The 26,486-nt window shown below is 38.9% G+C and overlaps 1 protein-coding gene across 4 annotated transcripts in view; it reads left to right on the top strand.

Moving 5' to 3' along the window:
- The window catches only part of LOC144215511 (autism susceptibility gene 2 protein homolog), a 201,059-nt gene that overhangs the window by 49,812 nt on the left and 124,761 nt on the right, over nt 1–26,486 (top strand). For all 4 annotated transcript variants that reach the window (XM_077744492.1, XM_077744493.1, XM_077744490.1 and 1 more), the window contains exon 3: nt 14,919–15,020. In XM_077744492.1, the coding sequence (XP_077600618.1) occupies nt 14,919–15,020 (102 nt within the window). The remainder of the gene's footprint in view (nt 1–14,918; nt 15,021–26,486) is intronic.

Here is a 26,486-nt window from a genome sequence, read left to right as displayed (position 1 = left end):
GCATTGTAAAGCGCACCCTCAATGAATGACATATTTTGCATATATAAGGCGCACTGTATTATAAGGCGCACTGTATTTTGGAGAAAATTTAAGACTTTTAAGTGCGCCTTATAGTCGTGAAAATACGGTAATTGCTATTGACTTCCAGGTATGAAGTACTTACTACACAGTCACCTCTAGAGCCAGCCATTGTTGATGTTTTGGATTTTTTTTGTATAAAATCTTGCAGTGGGGGAGGAGCTATATGATGGAAGATGTTGTAAACTAAGATGGCATCTGCATATTTAACAGTATTGTTTCAGTTCAGGCGTTTGTGTTTTTTTAATATCCGACCGTGGTGGTTTTTCGTTTTTGGTTTTCTGTTTTTTCCATATATAAGGCGCTCTGGATTATAAGGCCCACTGTCTATTTTGGAGAAAATTTTAAGACCTTTAAGAGCGCCTTATAGTCGTGAAAATACGGTACACACAATGGATGGTCATAGTGAATGGCAGGAGATGTTTTCGCCTTACCAAGAAGCTTCTGTAAATCTGGTTAATGCAACATTTCTTATGACTGTCGAGTTTGTGTGAAGACTGAGATCAGTCATGTTCCAAATCCAATCCCAATGTTTGGGAGCGCCACAAAACCTTTCGAGTTTTGCTGAAACCATTACCAACCGCAGTCTCTTGGATGTGATGTACTTATTCAACATTCTGCAAGCTCCCCGTCGCTGGATAAGACAGCGGTTTGGCAGAAATATTTGGGATAGTATCTCACCAGAAAAGGGGCTTTTAAGACTACTTCAAAAGAAAAGGAATGGAGGGAGAAACAATGAAATGATTCATAAACACATGGAGGTTAACCCGAAGTGACTGCATAGCAACTGCAGTATATTTGAGATATTTGAAGAGGATGTGATCAAACGTCAAATTAAAGAATCACATGAATTTGCAACTACTTTCAAATTGAATGCCTTACACTCTTACTCAGACTAGAAAAAGTTCTTTGAAAAGGGGGCCATGAAAGAACATTTTTTTGCAATCAAGGACTGTCATTCATTCATTCAGAGCTTTCATTTATTGGTATGTGCTCAAAGGCATACAATAAAGTATTCTGATGGGAATGTATTATGATTAACAAGGAGGGGCCACTTCAATAAACGTGGGCCAAAATTTCTGTGGTGCTGAAATAATATTTTTTGTAAGGAATAGAGAAAATTCTAAGCTACCTGCCCGTTGTGAAAAAGTAATTGCCACATAAAACTAATAGCCTTGTACAGAAGTCAGTCATTTGCTATTCATGGCAAATTTCTATTGAGACCATGTTTTTGCCCACTACTTCTTAGATTACTGTTTTAATTCTGAAATTCATGGACATTTATTTAACATAAATGCCTTTCTATCATAAATTCTTCTTCCAGGCATTCAAAAGTTGCACACTTTTGTTGAAATCACAAATCGGTGGTGAAATATTTTTGCAATTTTCCCCTATTTCTTTGGAATAGTTCAGTTTCAGGCCCTGAAGCAGCAAAGCAGCCCCAGACCATCATCTTACCCCTAAATTCTTTTAATTGTTGGTATGGTATTTTTCTGAAAATCTCACATTATAGCAGAAGTAACAGCCCACACTTTCCCTAAAAGTCCATTTTAGTATTCCATAAACAAAGTTTTCCATATTAAATTCATTTTTCTTCAATGAATGCCTTGTAAACTTAAAAAATTCACAAGCGGATAAACATATCCCGAGAAATACCCATAATTTGACCGTTCTGGTCAAGTGTACAAAACATTTGAAAGAAATGTTGACATCTTCGATGTACTTTTAGCTGGATTGGTGTTACCATGGGAACATGTCATGTCTCTCTGCCTATCTCAAAGTGGGAAAACAATGTCGGGTTTCTGACCTGTACGAAGAGACTTAAAAAGTCAGCAACCTTTACTGGCTGATAAGCGGACAGCCTGGGGGAGGTTGGCTGACTTGAGCAGTGCTGCTTTAGTGCCGAGGGTGCCGGGGGTTGAAGACCTTGACTTCTGCACCTGTGGTGTGATGGAGGGATTTGGCCTTGGAGCTAAAAAGAGACAGAGCCCTTTGCTCTGAGCCAAAAGTACCTTAGGGAGACGTTTTGATGCATGATGGATGGAATGAAATACAATAAAGTGGGATCAACCTAAGCAGCAGTTATTGGTGAAGAGATGGTAGTTGCTCTAGCCTTCTGGCAATATTCAACCAAAGTCTGCCTTCTGTCTTCTGCATTTTACTATATAGAATTCCCTGCGGTGCCTTAGGAGAAAACTGCCTGTTTTAAGATGTTCTGAAATATAAGCTCTTTGACATTTCTGCTTTAACTCAGAAGGGCATAAAATGGGGGAGTGCATTTCCGTTGAGGAGAGCGACCACTGACCTTGGAAAAATGTCTTGGATAAGAGAGTACAAATCTTGATATTTGTATGTGTGGGTGTGTGTTTTTATTCGATTTTTCTATTGTCTTTTGATCATCATCTTTTGTAAATATACGCTACAATTAATTTGAGCTGCCTATACTTATTTTTTTTAAGTGTTTGTACAATTGGGTGGAGAATTTAGACTACTTCATATATTAAGAAAATACTTTTAGCATACTTTGTTTCAGTGATCTCTGTGATTTTATGCAAAGTTCACTTGAGCCTTGCTTTTTTTGCAGATTGGTCAAATTTCCCAAAGTACATGTGATTACATTTTAATCCCATAATAGTTCATCATTTTGCCTTAATTTATTGGCGCCATTGTCCAATGTTTGTATTTGGTACTGCCAATCTGATCCACTGGCAAAAAGTGCAAGAGTAACTAACCCACTTAGCACCTGAAGTAACCATTAGAAAGGCTTTTGTATCTGTAAAAACCTTTTGGTAAAATCTGGACTTAATCGGGTGGGTATCTAGTGTCCTTTTCAAATCTAAGAAATGTAATATCCACCAGGATTTTCCAGTTCAAACACCAATACAACCCCATAATCAAAGTTGACCAGTTCATAATTAGCCTCAAAATCAGATTTTTACCTTAGCTACCCACCGGGGGTGTATGACTGCTAAGGTCTCGCCAAAAAGTCACGGCCAGAGATTAACTCTGCTATTTATGGGCCAAGATCGTCTAACTGCAGCTTCAGAGATGGGAAATATTGCTCACTTAGCAGGATTACTGGGTGCCGTAATGCCCCAAAGGCCTGCTTTATGGCGAGCCATAAATGTTCCCTGGGAGAGGCAGCGAGAGTCGGATTGATTAGTGCGACGGAGAAAAGTCGATCCGTTACCCACGCCCCACCGGGGAGCGATTTGATGGATGCTTCTGGGATGTAGAGAGAGGCACTGAAAGCAAGGGGAAGGCACTTTGCTCAGCACCATGCCACTTTTGGACACCCCCACAGTGATATAAGATGGAGCGCCATCATTGCATGCAGGGCCGCAGGAGCTTGTCGGCCAATCGTGGAAGCACAATCCAGATATGCAGCAACCCTTCACTATTCCACCGCCAGACAAATGGAGAGATGACCTTGCTAGATGTTTCCATTTATAAAAAAAAATCCCCCTTGCTGAGTAGCATCCCTGGGTATGAGTCATTTTTAAAGCCAGAACCTAACGGCATACTCATCCACTTCAGGGCGACGTTATGTCGCAGTAGAGGTTCCGATAAGGGACTCGGCCTAAAGCAGGCCTTTTTATTTTGGTTGGAAGATGTTAATATTCCCTCGGGGTTTGTTTATCTAGTTAAAATTATGTCGTTTTCGGAAGGACTGAGTTTTAAATGCTGCTTGTTTGTTGTTATTTGGTTTTCGGACGGATTTTTGACAGATGTGATGGATTTTTCTGTCATGGCCTTCAGATTTTTGGATGAAAAGTTATATCGCACTGTACTTTTGAAAAGGCCTTATACTTGGTGGAATTTCTATTGATTTAATAGACCAAAGGTGTCAGATTTGGGTTGGTTTGCGGGCCGGTTTAACGTCAACTTGATTTCACGTGGGCCGGACCATATTTAGATTTTTTTTTGATATAAATGGATTAAAAGAACTCGATTAAAAGCCCTGAATATTCAGTTTTTTTATAGATCTAAAAAAGTTTATTTTAGATTTTTTAAAATATATTTTTAGATTTTTTTAAATGATTTTTGAACTAAAAACACAGAAAAAAATGATTAAAAAATGACAATTATTGATTTGAAAGGTGGAAAATCAGGAAATTTAATATACATCTATACTCTTCATTTTAATTTGATCCTAAAACAGAAAGTCAGCACTCATCATTTATTTCCCGGGCCACACAAAATGATGCGGCGGACCAGATTTGGCTCCCGGGCCACCACTTTGACACATGTGAAATAGACTAAGCCCAACTAAGAAGACTAAATAGGTGGTTAAAATATATAGACACTACTATCATAGTTTTAACACTCATGTTTAAGGATTTTTGTGTGAAAACGACACAATAAGAAAGCCATAGTTGCGTTAGGTTTTTTTGTTTCTGTTTATTTGCGCATTTAGCAAAAAGGAAGAAACAAAGAAGTAGATTTACGGTGTAACATCGTCAATAAATTAACTTTAGTGTTAAACATCAAACAGCTCAGTTAACACAGCTTCCGTAAGACCCGATTGCCAGAAGCAATAAATTCTACAAAAATAACAGCAGGAAAGCTAAGTGGCAGGACATAATATACCAGCTCTTTCCGGGATGTAGTGATTTCTTTTAACATGACTCATGTTAGACCTCTCACCTTACCCCGGCTGGCTTCATGATGTTGTTCAGATCCTACCACTGTGGCCCCCTTTTAATGTTTTACAGCTGTGTTGGGCTCACATATTTGAGTAGCCTTCTTCTATGTGAAGAATTTAGTTGAAACTACATCAAAGTAGACTATTTATACACTTTTTGCATGATTTCCAAATGTCCAAAACATTTAAAACATGTGTACAAACTGCATAGAAAGCACCATATTTTTATTATTATTATTTTGAAATTAAATGCTCCTTCATCATGGCATTTTGTTATTGTTTTATTCATTTTTTGGTCTTAATTTAATGCGATAAATTTTCTATTTAATGGATGTCTATGGAATTTCCCTTTTTTGGGGGATTACCATCAATGTCAGCTGGTGTTTATTTATTTTAAGTCAAGCCAAAAGTGTCTTTTCCATTTGCATTTACTCTTCTACTCCTTTGATTGTTTCTTCATAATCCGCCAAACATATTTTTTTTTGTTTATTGCTGCTACTAATTCCATATGTTATGATCCTCTTTTGTCTAAAACCAAAAATCCAACATTGGTTTGATTTTGTGTTAAATTCTATTTTGCTTAACACTTTAAATTATTAGCCTGTCGCGCAAGCTAAAGCTGATTATAATGCTTATCTGATACATGCCGATAAATATGGTCGTAATGCAAATAGGCCTGGAGTGAAGATAATATGGAGCCCATCCACCATCAAAAAGCCGAGCTGGGATGAAAAGATTGTATATGATCAGCACATCTAATACGACAACCCATTATAGAGAGCTTATTGCTTTTTTTCTCTTGCTTATGTGACTAAAGCAAGACATTATAAATGTGGAAGGAACTACTTTACTATCATATTTTTTGCACTATAAGAGTCAACAAAAAAAACTAAAGTCATTTTCCATTGATTCCTTCATGATGTTTTTTTAGAATATTGGTTTATTTGACAAATAACTTGGGTAATTATCCCACTAGGTCAGGTGTGGGCATACTTTTCGGCCCGGGGGCCATATTGACTTAAAAAATTGGGCGGGGTCAGCACAAGATGTGATACACATAAAAAAGTGCATCCGTTAACAGTGTATACGAAACATAAACAGCAAAAAAGGACTAACTTATTAACATACTAATCACTCATCATTAAAGTAAAAAGTATAAAGTACAAAGTTAAATAAAAAGGAATGTATTAAGAAATATTCAAATGTAATTTTAAAAAAAGATGGAGGGGCTGTAAAACATGAAAAACAAATAAGAGTGGACACAGCTACCATTGGCTTCCGCGTGATGGCGCCATCTTGGAAAAAAAAACATTTTGGACAATGTCGGCGGGCCGGATTAAAAGGCCTAGCGGGCCAGATGTGGCCCGTGGGCCGTAGTTTGACTGGGTTGAGAATTTGCTGTATCTTTATATTCAGGCAATTATTAAGCCACCGTGAGGGTTTTGGGATGACAGATCCAGTCTCGGATTGATTGTTGACATGGCGCAAACCAAGTAAATGTCAAGCAAAATCAGACTTCTTCGTCTGCTGCTCCCTACTTCGCTCCACTGGTTCATTTCTCTATCGCTTTGTTATTGATTTAGGACTAAATGTGGTTTCTGTAGATAGAGCCTCACATGGCAGGTGTGGCCAGCTGTGATTTGAATAAAAGACAATCCCCGTTCAAATACAGAGAGGAAAGCCTCCGGAGAAGATCAATCATAATCCTGAATCCAAGATACACATACCGAAACATATTGCTGTACAAAGATGTCTGCTGTGATTTGACAATTGGGGTTTTATAATGTCAGCATTTTAAAAAGACATTTCCACATTATTTTTCTATGGCTTTTTATACTGCTATGCCATTTATGGACTGCAGTCCTATAGGACTTTTTGGGTTTATTTTTTATTTATTTTTTATGTCTTTTAGTTTGTTTTTCAGTTTTATTCACAGCACCATGTTGTGTCCATACCGTATTTTCACGACTATAAGGCGCACTTAAAAGTCTTAAATTTTCTCCAAAATAGACAGTGCGCCTTATATGCGGAAAAAACAGAAAAACAAAAACCACCACTGTCGGATATTAAAAAACACAAACGCCTGAATTGAAACAATACTGTTAAATATGCAGATGCCATCTTAGTTTACAAAATCTTCCATCATATAGCTCCTCCCCCACTGCCAGATTTTATACAAAAAAATCCAAAACATCAACAATGGCTGGCTCTAGAGGTGACTGTGAAGTAGTGAGTGCTTCATACCTGGAAGTCAATAGCAATTACCGTCTTTTCACGACTATAAGGCGCACTTAAAAGTCTTAAATTTTCTCCAAAATAGACAGTGCGCCTTATAATCCAGTGTGCCTTATATATGGAAAAAGATGTCATTCATTGAGGGTGCGCCTTATAATGCGGTGCGCCTTATAGTCGTGAAAATACGGTACTATAATCTGTAACACGTGTCCTTTAAATGTGCTATACAAATGATGGATTGATTGATGGTATGCTTAGATAGCATCATATAGCTCTGAATCATGCCCAGAGATCTAATAATAGACATAATTGTGTTCTTTGGAATGGACAATCTCTCTTAAACCAACTGGTTGCAGCCATCTGTGTGTTTTTACCGCAGTTGCTCCAACATTCCATTAATCTCCTTTTCCATACAAACACCAAACTAAAACAAATGAATCAACAATTTTTGATTGAAAACTATAAAGTGTTAGTCTACATTCCATTGTCAGCATATGCCATTATTTTATACATAAGTGGCTACTTAAAACTAATGAAACATACAAGTACACTTGCCCAGACTCTTCTTCTTCAACGTTCTGTCTTTCGTCCAACATATCACTTCTTCCAAAAATCCTTTGGCAGATTTTTCCAGGCATACGATAAGTTGTGAGTTGCCTTCCAAGGGTAGGATGAGTACTCAGACATCAGAAAGAAGGCACGTCGAACTGAAGCTGATTCATTACACGTGTTGCATCTGCCTCCTGTTAAAAAACCCTAAAGCACTCTGTCTGTCTCATCCGGTCTCCTTCTGTCACTTTCTGAATGTTTACCACCTTCCCAATTCCAGACCAGACCATCTTCATTCCTTTAAAAAAAAGATATATATACACATAAAAAAATACCTCCATCTGTCTTTTCTTCCAGACAGCTATAAAACCTCTACTAAATTTTAAGAGATTAAACTTTACATTTTGAATTTCAACCAACAGTACAGATCAAGCCAATGCAAGTCACTTCAATTTATTTCAACAGATTAGGAAAATATTCAAAATGACATCCAACAAGAACATTTTTTTATAAATGGAAAAATTATAGGAACAAAAGTTTAGCCAATTAGGGAGTTTTTTTTCCATCTGTCTTGAGTTGTTCTTGGGTCAACAATAGAACATTAACTCAACCAATTTTCCCAAGATGTAGTTTTAAAGAGCTATTTCCTGTCTAGATTGAAGATCACTGTTTGAAGTTAGACTGATTAGAAGTTTCAGACTTTTCTTCATCAATCCTTTGCTCATTTCCTCTTTTTCACAATCTCATCTCTAGAGTAATAGTGTTTGGTTGAATTATTACAAACTTCTAAATGTGTGTGTGTGAATGTGAACTTGTTAGAAGGGACCTTTTTTTGCCACATTTTATGTCATTGTCGGCCGATAATTATTTCAGATTACATTTGAGGATATTAAAAATGTCTGAAACAACGTGTGAAGGTGAAAAAGTTTTCAGGCGAAAAGTGCCATAGCAGGAGAGTGTGATTATTTCACTTTTGGCTGTTAATACGTTCATGTTCAAGTGCTAATAAAGTCATTGAGGGTGTTAGAATGTGAATGTCACTTAGAAAAAAAATATAAACTTGAATGTCACTCACGGTGAAATGCCTAACGGACTTTATGATTGTGATATTCCGTCATCTTAATTAATGTTTGGATGTCCTTTGGTCATAATTTATTGTTTACTAGACAGAGTTGTTATTCTAGTTCACTCTAATGACATAATAAATAATTGTAAGTCTTATTGTGTAAATAAGATGTAATGGGGAGATTTTATATGCTTTTTATTTTAGTTGGAGAGCGAAATTTTAGACCTTTGGATGCCAAATTTGTGGTTATTTAAATTGTGGCAATACTTTATCTTATGTTATCTTTATGGTTTTTGCACAAATTAATCATCATTGCACAAAGTCATTTCAGTATCCTTCGAAACGAATGGTTCGTAGTCGAACCTTTAATCAGCTGATAAGGGTTTGACGCCTTTCTTATCACTGTCGAACTGCTATAGAATTGAGAGTCATAAATAAATTACACATCTGTCATAAAACGTTATGCGCAGTCTGCAGCTTGTGTACTTTGATCCTCGTGTAGGGGCATTTAAAAGAGATTATTAGTAACGTGATAACACATTGTTGCCATTGTAAAAACAGCAATAGATCAGGGGTGGGCAAACTTTTCGGCCCGGGGGGGCTATATTGACTTTAAACATTTGACAGATGGGCCGGGTCAGTACAAGATACGATACATATAAAAAAGTGCATCCGTTAACAGTACATATGAAAGATAAACAGAAAAAAGGGCTAAATTATTAACTTACTCATCACTCATCTTTAAAGTAAAAAGTATAAAGTACAAAGTCAAGTAAAAAGGAATGTATTAAGAAATATTAAAATGTCATATTTAAAAAAGATAGAGGGGCTGTAAAACACGAAAAACAAATAAGAGTGGACACAGCTACTGACAATGGCTTCCGTGTGACGGCGCCATCTTGCGAAAAATAAAAAATAAATAAAATCAATAACAAATAAAAAAATAAAATAAAAAAATCAATAAAAAATTAAAATAAACAAATAAAATGCAAAACATTCAATTAAAAATAATTATTTGGACAATGTCGTCGGGCCGGATTAAAACACCTCACGGGCCACATCCAGCCCGCAGGCCGTAGTTTGCCCATATCTGGCAATAGAGATTTTATCATCAACAGCAAACCAGTAGAGTAACTTCAACTCTGCTTACCCCTTTGGTTGTCTTGCTCCGTTACAGGGGACATATGTTGGGAATGATAGAGAGACCCGGGGGTCTGCAGGGAATGCCCCTTTCGCCTCAGATGTCTGTTCTAAATGACATCCCATGGGATTTGGGGTTCTCGGGGGGGATCTGTGCTGCCTGGGAATGAGACTGGTTTCATTTTACAGGTTGAGTGCTTTGTTGCAGTTCTGGTCAAAAGCCACCCAGGTTAGCAGCCTCTCACTGTGCCTGACTTCTATCTCCTCTCTTGTAAACCTCAATTGTACTCACTTTCAAGTTTTAACATTTGCTTTTGTTACCTGAATAGCCACATCATCAACTTACATTTTCTCATAAGATTTTGAATCTTCTTATAAATAGCATTATAGCTCTAGGTCTGCAAAAAGGGAATGGGAGTTATGGAAGCATTTTTTAAGCCATGTATAATATGTGTACCATTTTTTATATGGACATTTATTATAAGACAGGATCTATGAATAATGCATGGTTAAAAGGCGTAATGGATGCACTGGGACTCGTCAAAATAAAAGCAAAAATCCATTTGCTCCCCTTGTAGTAAATCCACTAGCTTGTCCTTGGGCTAATTTCCAACTTGGGACTTGTGGGGGGGGTGTATGGGGGCAAGTATACGCCTTGATAGCGATTTCAAGCGATGGAGGTGTTAGTGGTGCTGTAAAGTGAAAGGGAATGGAGGGGGGGAGTGAAATGAGACATGGATGAGGAACAAAGCCAGGGATACCGCCTTCGCTTGATGCCCCCCCATCCCACCCCCCATCATCTCACTGTTCCTGCCTCTCCTTCCCACTCACCCGTCTGTCTCTCACCATAACTCCTTCCCACTGCCTCTGAGCAGCTGCCACTTCTGAGCCTGAAGAAAATGAAGGCAGATGAATCAATTTGGCCTGTGGCCCTAAAGTGCACTTCTCTACACCCGGGCCTAGGCGGGGGGGATAATGAGCCAATAGATTGAGCCCAGTATCCAGACGCCTCGACTAGCTAGCCACACACAAAACTCATGCCTCCCTGAGTAGGGGTATCGGCTTGTCACTGGGTTAATGGGGGTGAGGGTCCTTTACGCAGGACACTTTTCCGAACAAATTAAAGGAAGGATCCGGATCTGTTCGCCTCGGACCATCCCCCCCATATACCATCCTTACCCTTTGAATCTGCAACGCTAGGGTTTTCAATGGTTGAACACCTGACTCAAGCGTGCTAGAGTCGTGGGTGGGGGGCAAAGTCCAAGATTCAAGGGTAATAAAGACTGACATAGACACAAGGATGAAACACAACCTCCCTTAGCACTGCTGACAGGTGATGTCTGACTAGGGAGTAAGAGATGGAAGAGGTACGTTGCGGTAACTGTCTTTCATCCTTTGTGAGGCAGATACTGGAAGACTGCACATACTTCCATTGCCCACCTTTAAGCTCCCACAAGGTGATTGAGGTGGTAGTAGTCGTAGTAGTAGTAGGAGGAAAGGGGTGGGGTAACAAAGAAACCTAAAGTCGGCCTTGAGAATCCTTGTAAGGGTTTGGAGTGATTGGCATTGCCAAGACATAGTAGACGTTTGCTATGGCTTAAATTGAAGTGACATGGGAATCCAGTCTTGCTTTTAACAAGCTCCTCCTTTTTTTAATCAGGTAGGAATTGTGACTTTAGCTAGGGTTAAAGTAGAAATGAACAGACAAAGTCAGCAGCACTCAACTTGGGCGTTGGTGAGGGAGGATTAAGATGCTGGAGGGCTCTTTGAAGATAATTAAAGAGCACGGAGCAATGGCCTCAAGAGAATGACTGGAGGCATGTTCAATACCGAGACTAATGGTGCTAATTTCTTGTACATTATTCATGTAAAACATGGGTTCTCACTTAGCTGGACGGGTTTTTTTTTTCTTTCTCTCTTATCAGTACTCCAAATAAATAAATGGATTATCTTGGAATGAAGACGACTTCAGATGGAAACTTGTAATAATAATTCTATCATGGAAGGATGAAATCAGGTTGAATTTTGGAATGATTAAACCCAACATGAACTAAAATGATAAATATTGGTGTATTTGAATGAGATCTTTTAAAGAGGTTTTGGTCAAAATTTTTACTGAAAACTCACAAATTATTCTATCACCGTTTGTAATCAGTGATCAATAACATTCTTTGTTTAAACCGAAAGGAACATTTTTAAACACAGTTAGATAAGCCAAAATTCTAAGCACTTATTTTTAATGCTGACACATTCGCGGTTCCTACCGATCACAATTTAACCAAATAGTTTACTCAAATGTTCTGTAACCTTGGCAACAATCTATTGAAACACTTAATTCAAGAACATAGTGTTGTCCGTAATTCCTATTGTTTAAAATATTGCTAAATATTCAATGTATTCTTAGGAAAAAATGTGTTTTGTTGTGCATTTGGGACGATTAAGGAGTATTTTACACAGCATGAGACACTTGAGTTTGTTTTACTCTTTCATTATTAGTCAGAGTTAAATTCCTTTAAAGATCAATAGCCCTATGTTCCACTAAAAAACACCGCAGAGATGATCCATGAAAGCTGTATGATTAACTTGGCAGACTAATTAGATACTTTAGCTTGATCAATAGTCAACTTGATTGCTGTTTGGGTCATTTATTTGCTAACTATCATGGCAGCACACCTTCAGTAAGTTTCCGGTGGAATTGGTGTTGGATAAACCAAATATTTAGAGGTGTCAGGATGAAAAGTGAACAGTATCTTGACACCAACTGTCACTGCTTTCTTTCCTTGTTCACCCTGCAAGATTTGTCTCTTTACTGGTTTTCTGATAGAAGCAAATCCAAAACACCTACACCATCATTTGTGAGTTTAAAGGAGAGATGAAGCTGACAGCATGTCGACAGATAAAAATGATGAGAGGCAGAATTCCAATTTAATAGATCCAGTTGCCATTTAAAGCCTTTTTTACACCACTTTCACACTGCATTCCATGTTAAATTGTGCCATCGGATCCGTAACAGCAAAGCTTTACTTGATTTACTCGATCCCTTGAGACTAAACTTGCTGAAGCAGGACACTGAAATTCAAAATACATTTTCACACAGCATTTTCACACAGTTACTGTAATTATTGGACTATTAGGCAAACTGACTATAAGATGATCCCACCTAATTTTACAAAGAAAACTGTATTTGTTCATATATACATAATCCGTAGTGGACAATAAATTGTAGGTGTATTTATACCAAAAGACATGCAGTTCATTAACGTGTAAAAATTCATTAATCAGTAAACTATAGACCACTGGTGTCAAAGTGGCGGCCCAGGGGCCAAATCTGTCCCACCGTATCATTTTGTGCGGCCCGAGAAAGTCAATCATGAATGCCGACTTTCTCTTTTAGCATCAAATTAGAATGAAGAGAATAGATGTATATAAAATTTCCTGAGTTTCCCCCTTTTAAATCAATTATTGTCATTTTTTAATCATTTTTACTGTGTTTTTAGTTCAAAAATAGTTTTGTAAAATCTAAAAAAATATACAAAAAAGACAAAAATTAACCTTGTTTTAGGTCTATAAAAAACTGAATATTCAAGGCTTTTAATACAGTTCTTTTAATCCATTTATATAAAAAAAAAATCTAAATATTATATCTAAAATGGTCCAACCCACATGAAATCAAGTTGACGTTAACGCGGCTCACAAACCAACCCGAGTCTGACACCCCTTGCTATAGTCCAACAAGTTCTAAACTGAGAAGAAAATACCAATTCCTTTAATTCTGAAAATTACATCATATCTGCTTCACATTGCACTCATGCCCGGACTAACAAAACAAAACAAAAAACAGCAAGACCACAGCTTTTTTTTCATAGGTTCTTCTCTGCCATATTCACTCCAAGCCCATCATGTTATCCCTGACCTCAGAGCAGTGTTCACACCCTGTGGCGAAACGTCATGCTTGCCCAGCAGCAGCTTAGTAATTAAAAGGAAATCACTTCTACTTGGCATGTGAGGCTAGTGGGCACAAGGGTAGACAAACACACTCTCTCTCAGCTGCCTTTCCCCCCCACCTGCCAGGTGGTAGTGTTCAGGACCTGTCAGATTAGCTGATGACCCTTTTAATTCTAGCCCAGCCGGGGGCTATAATTGATATTTACTGGGAAAGGTTAATTGTAGCAGTGATCATCTTAAATTACAGTGGAGATCAGGAGACCAAGGCCAGCCGGCACGGCACGCATGTCACCTGGGGAGGTGCTACGTGTAAATAGCTAGTGGGATAGAATACACCCAGCGGCCATTGCCATTTTAACTCCATGTTGGGGTGTTGCTGTGATTGGCTGGTAATATTGTGACCCAGACATTTCTGTGTTTTGCTTGCTAACCTAACATCTGTTGGGGAATTTGAATGTATGCCAGTTGTGGGTTTACCGAAACTCTAATAAAAAAATATATGTCCACGATAGATGAGGTTTATTATCATAGAGGTGGCTAAATCTGCAATTTCTATTGGTTTTTGGAAGTGAATAAGTTAGATTTTATGTAAATATTTCTTGTTACAGCACTAAGGGGACAAAATTGTTGGTTACTTTCCTTTAGAGGAACAAAAGCAGTAATGGGTCCTGAAATTAAGTGACTGAAATTTAACTGATTGCGATGGACCATGTATTTTTTTTAATTTAAAAAACATCAGTTTGCTGATGATTTTGCAGATTCTTAATGATTCCATTTACTTGTATTTTGTGCTTTTGCTTTGCTGTTCTGTCTAATCAACCTCTTGCTACTGCCACAATGAAATTTCCTGAATACGGGATGAATAAAGTCATTACTATTGTAGCAGCAGAAATTAGCTACACCAAATACGTGACTTTAAAACACAAAGAAGTGTTTGAAAAACTGTTTGCAATGGTTTTAGAATAGTACACTTCCCCATCTGAAACACAGAAGAGGGATTATTTTTCTCTATCTGACGCATGTTGTCTTGAATTTGTGAAGGCTATAATACGTTCTTAAGATTTTCTGGACATGAAACATGTAAGCCATTGTCTGAAAGCCCAAAATAAGATGAAATATGCGCTAAAAACAGACAAAAAGCCAATGAGAACTTGCACTTTATAGAAAATCCTATGTCCTTATTCCACGTTGTAGTGTACCTCTTCTAACTGTAAACAAATAGCTTTTTACTCAATTGTAGTTTTCTCTTATGTCCTCCAGATCAAACCATTAATGCGCTGTCCAGTGAGATTTTTTAAAGACGAAACAATGCCGGACTTCAGTCTATCTCACAGAAACAGCATCAAGGAACAACAAATTGAGGTAAGACAGCTTTTCCATGTTATGTACATGTTATATAAATATCTTCCACTTATATTAGGAAAGTAGTGTAAGCCCATATTGTTGTATAACCCTCACTTTATTAAAAAATCGTAGTTGCTAACCTACAATTTGACTAGATGCTTTAAGACAGAAAATGATAATGAAGCTGGTCAAACCACATCTAGTTCTTCTGGCATTATTTCAACCCTTGGCACATTTCAATGCAATGTAGACATGCTCTAAGGAGGGTTTAGCAAGATCTAACCTGACCTTGGCATGGAATGAGTTAAAAGAACTGTTCCAGTTATCATTGTGCCAGAATTCATATGCCAGCTCATTCAAAGGATGAGTAGGTGGCAAAGGCAAATTGAAGCAGGCATTGGTTCAGCGTCAAGCTTGAAATAATGCAATTTAGATACAGGGAAAAGTAATGAGAATTTATGCAAAATCCAAAGCAGCATTTTAAATGAATGTAGAAATATGCGGCCTAACAGATGCCTGTCAAACAGCACCCCCAATACCCTTAATACCCTCTCAAACTAAACTCAATCAGCTTGTTCATTTATCTGTCAAAAACAGGAAGGAAAGGCTTCCTTCCCTTTTTTTGCTGGTGAATCGACCGAAGCAAAAAAAAAAAAAGATTTAATGAACTTGTTAAATACACTGTTTTAAGCTATTCAATGTTCCAATTGAAAAAGCCACCCAATTAAAAAATCTGTCACTTTCTGGAAAATGGCTGTTTCTGTCTTGTAGCATCTGTTTCTCTCATTTCTATTCTCTGTCTTGGGTTGTATGTACTCTCTCTCTCTACCTCTCTCTCCCTTTTCTTTCGCTCTTTTGTTTTGTACAAAAGGATGTCTCTTAATAAAAAAGTCAGAAGCGAGAGGAGGGCTTGTCAGATGAAAACACGATGTCAGTTGACAGCTCTGACAGGGATCTATGACAAGCTCCAAGGAGGGGCTATGAATGAGTGATTGCGGTAAGGGGGGGAAGGGGGTGGTGGCGAAGGAGAGGAATAGCTGAAAATTGCACGCTGCAATTGCTGACAGTGTTAGATGTGGAATATCGCTCTAATACGATGCCAAATGAATGGCGTGCAGACGTTGGCGCTTGTCACTATGCCATCCACATCTATTCGTATCCAACCATCTGGCTCTCTTGGTATTTCTCATGTCTGTCTCCTAATGTCTAAGCTAGAGTTTGACTTGTATTTAAGTAAGGCCATGAATCATAAACCTCGTGTCGTTCATTGCGTTTCGTGCATTTCCTTCAACGGTATAAAATGCCTTGGTACTTAACCAAGAACACTTCACATTAGCATAACGCGTACCAGATCAAAGTAACAGCTATAATGAATGATGCTATGATGACAGCAACTGAAAATGGATTTGTCTTGTCGTATTGCCAAAAATAAAAAGAAGCCTAGATAAATGTTATGTGATTGTTGTCGCCTGTCTGTATTTAAAAAACAGTCATGCATCAATTTAAGAGCCAAGGATTTTCTCATTGTTCATTGCCATGACTCTATTTGTTTATATTGACTTGATAATTGTGCTTGTGGTGCAGATGTCACACATGAATTTGGGGAATATATGCGGTAGCTTGTGCTGTTGTTTATCTTTGCCAACAAACTACAATTTTCATTTAAATCCACACAATTGATTTGACATGTTTTACCAGATGACAGGGAGTCATGCACCACTTTCTTAATTACGCCAGTTATGATTGCCCCTAAAACCTTGAGAGCAACAATGGACTAACCCAGATATGGGCAAACTACGGCCCGCGGGCCACATCCGGCCCCCTAGGCCTTTTAATCAGGCCCGCTGACGTTGTCCAAATATTTTTTTTTGTTTTTTTTCCCCAAGATGGTGCCGTCACGCGGAAGCCAGTAGCAGTAGCTCTGTCCACTCTTATTTGTTTTTCGTGTTTTACAGCCCTTCTATCTTTTATTAAATGACATTTTAATATTTCTTAATACATTCCTTTTTACTTGACTTTGTACTTTATACTTTAATAATAAGTGATAAGTATGTTAATACTTTAGTCCATTTTTCTCTTATATTTCATATGTACTGTTAACGGATGCACTTTTTTATATGTATCATATCTTGTACTGATCCCGCCCATCTGTCAAATTTTTAAAGTCAATCTGGCCTCCAAATGGGCCGAAAAGTTTGCCCACCCCTGGTCTAGGATGCAAAAAAAATCATATTATACTTCTCTTTACATTCAGTTTGTATTTTTTATCGGTAAAGAAGGTCGCATGGTAATGTAGAGAGGATTAGGGGGCGGATTTCTACATTTTTCTGCTCTCAAGCTGTTGGTTAACCCTTCCTTGCCGCCAGCCTCTGTCTTGTCTTTCTTAGTAGCCACGAACATCCACCCTCCTTTTACCTCTCTCTTTCTGTTTCTCGTTCTATCACACACACACACATGCGCTTTACACACCCCAGCACACACTACACACACATCCCTTCACCCTCCCCCAAACACTCGCTCTCTGGGGCAGGTTCTTAAATCCTTTTGAAGTCCTAAGCACTGCAGAAATCCATTGAGAGCCATGTATAATGGCTTTTAAGAGAGAGTGTTTAGCTATATGCCGACCCTATGGCTTATGAACCGCTGGCGTTTTAATGGATCCCCCTGCTACCAGCCCCTTTTCCCTCCCTTCCCCAGTACTAAATCCAATGGATTGTCCCTCATTATCATTTAAATAAGCCTCGCTTTCTAACCAGAATGCGCCAAGTTGAATGAACTCTACATAGTTCAGCTAATTCCAAATGCTCTTGGCCTCCTAACACCTAAGGGTGCATTTACACGCTGGCGCTTCAACCAAAACAACAGAAAACACGGGAGAGGTTTTTATGCACACTTGAAAACATTGGCGTATGCATGCCATGCAGTAGGGGGCAGTGCAGTTTTAGTACGCCACGGCGGATACTCAGGGTTTTTGGAGAATATTCTCCTGAGCTCAAGCGGCCTTATGGATGCAAAAGACATTGTTTTTCACAACTATTAGAGCATGGGTGTCAAAGTGGCGGTTCAGGGGCTAAATCTGGCCCGCCGCATCATTTTGTGCGGCCCGGGAAAGTAAATCATGAGTGCCGACTTTCTGTTTTAGGGTCAAATTTAAACGAAAAGTAAAGATGTATATTACATTTTCTGATTGTCCGCCTTTTAAATCAATAATTGTCATTTTTTAATCCATTTTTTCTATGTTTTTAGTTCAAAAATAATTTTGTAAAATCTAAAAATATATAACAAAAAGCTCAAATAAGCATTGTTTTAGATCTATAAAAAACTGAATATTCAGGGCTTTTAATCCAGTTTTTTTAATCCATTTATAATAAAAATCGAAATATTATATTTAATATGGTCCGGCCCACGTAAAATCAAGTTGACATTAAAGCGGCCCGCGAACCAACCCGAGTCTGACACCCCTGTATACCAGAGTGTCTTTCCCTTTTAAATATTTGAGTATTTTTGGGAGATGGGGTGTTCAGGAGGGACTGCTCATACGCGAAATGACATACGCAGTGTGGTGGCAAAATCTGACTAAAAGAGTCCACTGGATTTTCTGTTAAAGAAAGCCTTACAACCAAATCATCCCACTCGAGAGCCACGATCAAAGCTTTCCATTTTCACCGTCGCCGGGCAATCGCTAGGCAAATTTTTACCCCAACTTTTGCAGGTTGGTGTCAAAATCAGTTTTCCCCAACGGTCCTTTTAATATTGTCCAAATTAGTAACACAATCATTGCAGGTTGGTGTCAAAGTGTTTTTGCGCAAAAACCCTCTAAGCCTTGTCGTCCTAAATGTATATTTATGACACCATTTTATATGGAAATATTCAAAGACAGTCTGTTTAAACTTGGTCTATGATCCCATAAGGCACATATCTAAATTTTATGTACTTTAGTTTTTGTAGATATCATTTTTCTTGTATTTATTCCTTCCAAAAACTAACACACCCACCTCCCCCATCTTCCTTGGTCTGATATTGAAGGGATCAGAGAGTTTGCGATGGACATGGAATAGCCTTTTGATTCCTGCAGAGCCTACGTTCCGGTTCGCGGCAGGACTTCTGCCTAATCATCACCACAGGGGCTGTCCTACAAATCAGGGGGGCACACAAGCGTTGATGAGTGCTGAAGCCAAGGGCAGGTGTGGAAGAATAGATGAAGGGGAACAAGGAAAAAGGGAAAAGTCCTGCTTGAACGTGTGGGGGTGCTTGTTTGGATTGAAGTTAGACCCATGGATGAAATTGGTCTAGCAGAAAAGTTCCCTCCAGAGACCTGGGGGAGAAATTGCCTATCTAGACAGAGGAATAAAAGCAGTGAAAAATGGAAGTAGAGGGAGGGATTTTCAGATTGGTCCTCCTGCTGGGTAAAAACAGGCCGTTGTGTCAGAAAACAACAAAATCCAGTCGTTTCTGCATGTGTTCTATTCTTTTGGCATTTAGAGAGTCACATAGTGAACAGCATAGCTCTGAATATTTTAATTTTGAGCTTTTCTACTTCTTTATTCCCTTTCCTAGGGGATCTATTGTCTTTGGAAATGTCAATCATTCGTTTTTACTCTTGTTATTGATACTCTACGTATCCCTTATGGAATGATTGTACTTACCTATGAGTTAAAATGCTACATTGTAGGGAACCTATGGCTCGGGAGCCATATATGGCTCTTTCCATGGGTGCATATGGCTCTCCACTAACCTAAGAGCCTATTCTCTTTGGAATTTCAATTATTAGTTTTTTACTCTTGTTATTGATACTCTACGTATCGCCTATGGAATTATCGTACTTGTTAGTGACTTAAAATGCTACATTGTAGGGAACCTATGGCTCGGGAGCCATATATGGCTCTTTTCATGGGTGCATATGGCTCTCCACTAACCTGAGAGGTAAAATATGCAAACCACTGGTGAGAGAATGCACCAATAGTAGCAAAACTAGCGTTGAGACTAGCTTTAGCACCACTTTAATCATAATTTTGTTTTTTATTACTCTTCTGGACGCATGATATTATTGGTACTGATTGATTAGTAACAGCCTAACAATGTTGTCAAAAGAATTCGGAGACTTTTTGTGCTTTAAAAGTGGTGAAATGACAAAAAAATCACATATTTTCATATATTTTTACTTCTGAGAATGACTCTCAAGAAATAACATTATAAAATGTGAATTGTTTATGGCTCTCTCAATCAAAAAGGTTCCCGACCCCTTTAAAATGGAGCTATATGCTCAATAAGCAAATGACATTCAATGTCATTCAATTGCAAGCTTTTGTAAAAATCACTTTGAAAAAGTGCGGATTAATGCCTGGTCAGTTTAACGTCATTTTGCGCATGATTATGCAAGCATTTGCGAAATTTTTCTTTCATACTTGCCCACTTGCCAACAACTAATGCGATGAAAAAGTTGAAATTTGTGGTAGTAATTTAGCATAGTGCCATATTGGAGTCCAAAATATAGAATAGAAGTCTGTAGCTGCAGCATAAATGGTGAGCCGGGTAAAAGGTTAACGTGAATATTGATATTAAAGCGGCACTGCTTCATCATGTCTGTGTCAGGGAGTGAAATGCTCCTTAAAGGTCATTGTTGTTCCCCTCGCTCTTTCTACAGAGTTCCACTCACTCGTTGTCAGGCTGCGACTACTGGGTAAGTGACATTTTCATGCTTCATAGCTTTATGGCGGAATTACAATCTTCAACGACCCGCTTTATGGCCTCGGTGCTCTACATTTTAATTATATTAAATGGAGTAATGGAGAAATCATGATATTAGAAGCATTAATTCTGTCTTGACTGATTAAATCGTTGCAAGGTGTCCTGTACTACCTTGGCAAAAAGTAGTGTTGTTAAATTGGCATCTATGAATGCTCTCTTCTGTTTTTACAGTTTCTTTTTAATCTAGAACTCACCTATAGGTATTATTTAAATACCATATTTTCACAACTATAAGGCGCACTTGAAAGTCTTAAATTTCCTCCAAAATAGACAGTGCGCCTTATAATCCAGTGCGCCTTATATGTGGAAAAACCGAAAACCAAAAATGAAAAACCACAATTGTCGGGTATTAAAAATAACACAAACGCCTGAACTGAAACAATACTGTTAAATACGCAGATGCCATCTTAGTTTACAACATTTTCCATCCTATAGCTCCTCCCCCACTGCAAGATTTTATACAAAAAAAATCCAAAACATCAACAATCGCTGGCTCTAGAGGTGACTGTGTAGTGAGTGCTTCATACCTGGAAGTCAATAGCAATTACCGTATTTTCACCACTATATGGCGCACTTAAAAGTCTTAAATCTTCTCCAAAATAGACAGTGCGCCTTATAATACAGTGCACCTTATATATGGAAAAATGTCATTCATTGAGGGTGCGCCTTACAATGCGGTGCACCTTATAGTCGTGAAAATACGGTAGTTTTTTGCTGCGTTATTGGTTTTATTTAATATTTTTTTGAAGATTGTCCCATAAAACCATCAGCGATTTTGTCAGTGTAGAATTAGGCTATTTTTAGCCTTTTTAAAGCATCTGTTGTCTTGCTCCTGTGAGTTTTGAAATGGTCGATTTGTTTTCTCATTTCAATGATGTGTGTATTCTCTCATAATTGAGTACCCGTCCTTTACCTACTTTACACAAAGATGAGCTCACCAGAGAAATATTCTTTAAAGTGATCTTCTTTTAGCTAAAAAGTGGCATATGGCAATTGATATGTTGCCATCTAGACAAACAAAACAACTCCAACCGTTGACATAATTTGTCATTCTTAATCGGCCTCAAAAGATTATCATTAAAGCCTCTAACAAAGTCTAATTTGGGAAAACATTGATCCCTGTTCTTCTTCTTTTTTAAATATGTTATTTTAATAGAACATGTCACATTCATATTCCCTGGTGGCTGAATATTCACTGATAAAAACAAGTAAGACCTTCCAAAAAAAAGTATGTGGAGGCCTTTGGCTCAAACTGTCAGTTTGAGTCGACATTGTACAGGGTGTTCTCTTCATCTAAAGCAAGCAGGGGGTCTAATATGGATGTGGTGAAAGCTTGGTGGGTGGTGATTTGCAGGCGGGCATTGTGCTTGCAAAAGATACACTGGTAAAGAGGGCAGGAAGTCTCAAGTTGTCTGTCTTCACTATCAGGCGATCCACCATTGCTATCTGCAATGTTTGTAGCCTTTGGGCATCTCCCGGGCTCTGAGCTCTGACTCTCAATCTGCTCAGCTGCCGAGCCCACTTGATTTCTGCAGGCAGCTTATCTGTAAGTGCTCCAGGCCTTACAGAATGACGGTTTTCCAAAAGGGAGGTAGGGGTTGTCGGGTCGGGGGTACTCCGGGGAGCTTCCAGGCTAAGGCTGAGTGGGTATGGGAGGAGGAACAAGGCCATGGGCTGGACTGGAGTGTTATGACTGGAGGAAAATGGAGAGACTGCACTGAATGTGGGTGGGTGGAGGGTTATATGTGAGGTGGAATCATTATGTAGGAGGGTTGGACACAAAGTACAGAGGTGGGGGTGTGAAGAATTGGAACATATGAGAATGTTGGAGCCCAACCTGGCAAGCCAGCTTGACCTTGTCCGTATACAAGATACATGACAAGTCGGTTTTGGTCTTCTGTGGTTTGAAAGGCATTGCCACGCCAGTTCAATCTGGATCAACAAATCACAGCACGCAAGGTGGGATTTTGTGATGCGTTATGAAGGCGAGTGACAGCTAGTCTTATAATCTCTTGGGAGCTCTGGAAGGTGTTCTGTGTTTTCTTCTTTTTTTTCTCCCCTCTTTTAATCCGACAAAGAGGCTGCGGTAAAGTTGTCTTGACTTCCCCCACCATCATACTGACATATTGCTTGTACAACCTAGTCCAGGGGTGGGCAAACTTTTCGGCCTGGGGGCTATATTGACTTTAAGAACTTGACAGATGGGCCGGGTCAGCATAAGATGCGATACATATAAAAAAGTGCATCCGTTAACAGTACATATGAAACATAAACAGAAAAAAAGGACTAAAGTATTGAGCTACTCATCATTAAAGTAGAAAGTACAAAGTAAAGTAAAAAGGAATGTATTAAGAAATATTAAAATGTCATTTAAAAAAGATAGAGGGACTGTAAAACACAAAAAAACAAATAAGAGTGGACACAGCCACTGCCACAGGCTTCCGTGTGATGCCGCCATCTTGGGGAATAAAATCTTTGGACAATCGGTGGGCCGAATGTGGCCCGCAGGCCGTAGTTTGCCTATATCTGACCTAGTCCCATTCGCGGAAGAACACCAAAACAAACTATGCACACTCATCTACTGCAAAAAATACTGCACAAAACTCTATGCATCTTTCCCTACAACAGCATTTCAAGAGAAGGCACAAAATTACAAGACATACTTCCCTAATGGTTAAGTTTCTTCCCATTGATGAAATTCCAATACCCGAATACATTTTCCCCAACTTTCCCTCTCCTTACCAATTAATATCTCTTTCAGGAGTTACTACTCATACCGGTTCTTTTCAGTCTAGCAGAGATATGTCTCAGCTAGACTCACTCCCTATCTCACAAAGTGTGAGGGACTAGATATGGAATTGTTTATCAGAGGAGGGCTCTATTCCGTCTGTTTTGCGCAGGCTTCGTTACAGCCTTGGCTCTGTTTGGAAGACAATATATGTGCCTTGTTTCCTGCTCCTGTACGTGCTTGTTGTTTCAGCGTGGATAGGCCTGGACTCCAATTTATCGCTCTCTCCGGGGCTTTTTTTTGATAAAGAACCCAACACACTCCCCTGCGTCTGCGAGATAGGACTTACAAGAAGCCGGGAAATTGTCAGAAAATCTCTCTGCTACTATCATCCCATTCTGTCGCTACCCCTTGGGCTGGATATATTGTACACAGGAGAAGACAGTTAAACTCGGCTAGAAATACAACACGCCACCATTTCCGTTCAGATTAATTGAGTTAGTTTCTCCACCCCTCTTTTCTTTTACTACCCAAGGCCAAACTATGTCTGATGTTTTCATGTACAATGAAAGCATCAATCTTTTTCTACACAATATATCTCGCAACACTGTTTTGGCAAGGGTTTGTGCAGCCATGGATTTTAAACCTTAGCCGTGCAGTTTGGTTAAGAAAAGCTAGCTTGGAGCTACCAACTTCCTTACTTCCAATACTCAAGAACTCATTATCACATTTAATAGTCGATACATTCAACAGTTTTGGAGATGCGCCTTTTTTAAACAGATTTCTATACATTTCTCTTATTTTTGTAAAATATATTCGTTATTAGCATGGAGTTTAGACACCCCGGGGTATACATATAGTTTGTAGCATTTAGACACATAGTTATACCCCTTTCAAGACTTTGATTACATCAGTTCTGACATTGGCACCCTTCACCCTTATTTCCTGCATTTTGTGGGTGTTCATTTGAACACCTGTCTAGGAGGGTGTTTTTTTACCGTGTTTATTTGAGGGTACCACTTAAATATCTCTTTGTTCCTCCATGTTATCCCGTAGTCCAGGTTTTTGTGGACTTAGTTGTAAATAAAATATCACTGAAGACTACTTACAGCGTTTTTCTGGACTCATCATTGACTGAACCCTTCTGCTGTGGTAGTTTTGCGACTCCCTGGTATATTTTACCTCAGGGGGAGTCATAACACACGTCCAACAGTTTTGGAGATGCGCCTTTTTAAACAGATTTCCACACTTTTCTCTTATTTTTGTAAAATATATCCGTTATTAGCATGGATTGAAATTTATTCAAGCATTTTTTGTTACTGGTTTCTTGTCTTTGGGGCACATCAGTGTGTCTTCAGCACCGGTTCCTCACACAGTGAAAATTAGTGCAAGAAACCAAGAGCTCAGCAGGAGTAGGTCAGGGCCTAGACAATGTGCTTGCTCTTGAGGTGGGGCACTGCCTGTCAGCAGCCCTCTGTGAAAGCTGTCTTCCATGAAAACCTATTTGTTTATCCCTGTGTGTGGTCTAGCTTCAGCTTCCCAGACCCTGCTGCTCCCGACACATGAAGAACTTGGGCTGTTGCCGATAGCAACAGATAAAAATTGCTGTTAACCACAACACATCAATCAGTGCGGCTAGAGATAAAGGCTTCAGGCTACTGAGGCCCTAGGCTGAATGGCTTGACGGAAAATCCTTTTCCAGTAGCTAAGCTCACGCAGTTCTGGTAGTGGCGCTCTACCATGTGGAGACGTGGGGTTTTCATTTATGCTGCTCAGGTTTTGGTCTTAATGGAGATGCATTAGAAAGGCATGCATGAAAAAGGGACACTCTGGGAAAGGTCATTTGAATAATTTGTGACACTTGGGATTTCAGTTGAGTAGACTACTGGAAATTACCTCCTGTTGCTCGAAATCAGGGGTAGGGAATCTATGGCTTGGGAGCCATATGTGGCTCTTTTTATGGGTGTATATGGCTCTCCGCGAACCTGTGTGGTAAAATATAGGCCTTTTTTTTGCACATTACTGTCCTCAGCCCTTTATGAATTGCACTGATGCTAATTCACTTGGTGAGTAGTATGCAGTAGATGTAGAGCTAATGCAGTATTTTGTCCGGAAGTGGGAAGTTACTTGGTACAAATACTTAATTCCATGGATGTATTGAGGCCCATTAAGGTAGAATACCTTAATTGCACTGGTGTATTTTTTGTTATATTTGTTGACACTAGGTTTGAAGATGGGTAAGTCTAGTTTAGCCCAGGGTTAGGGAACCTATGACTCGGGAGCCATATGTGGCTCTTTTAATTGGTGTATATGGCGCGGTAGACATATTTGGCTCTTTTAATTGGTGTATATGGCTTGGAAGCCATTTGTGGCTCTTTTAATGGGTGTATATGGCTCTAAATGAACTTTTAATGCATTTGCCAGTTGGTAACTCATAATGCAGAAAGGTGTTTATGAGTTGGTATGTTCTCCTTCCCCCTGGTTCCACTTTGAAACTGAATTCGGATCAATAGCTAAAGTATGACATTTTTGAAAATATTAGGTTCCACTGGAAACAGAGGCTCTTAATTGACATTTGGACTATTTACACATAAGCAGTTGTTGTTGTCGAACAATGCTCCAAGGATTTCTAACCCTTCGGCTTTCTGCCCATTAAGTTTCAATGACACTATAGATAAATAAAACGGTAGTTCCGCTTTATCATACGTTCCATATACCACAATCAAGCAGCAATTACATGCTTCTTCCATTTGTAAGCGTTCCCGATGCCAATGTAGCTATTTTAATGGGGGCTGTAATGAACGCTCAGGGTATTTGGCAAGTCTCCGAGATTGCGGAGGCTTTTATGGCCACCCCATTAGAAGTACAATTTGCATCAGCAAATTACAATGCTCCATATCATTATCCTACACCAAGATTTAAACATAAATTAAGAACTCCAATTACAAATATCTCTTTGGGAGAATGGCATCAAACCATGGCCACTCACCATAAGCAGGAGGATAGTG

This window comes from Stigmatopora nigra, chromosome 22 (genome assembly GCF_051989575.1).
Source record: "Stigmatopora nigra isolate UIUO_SnigA chromosome 22, RoL_Snig_1.1, whole genome shotgun sequence".
NCBI classification, from domain to species: Eukaryota; Metazoa; Chordata; class Actinopteri; order Syngnathiformes; family Syngnathidae; genus Stigmatopora; species Stigmatopora nigra.
This window is presented reverse-complemented; position numbering and strand designations above follow the sequence as displayed.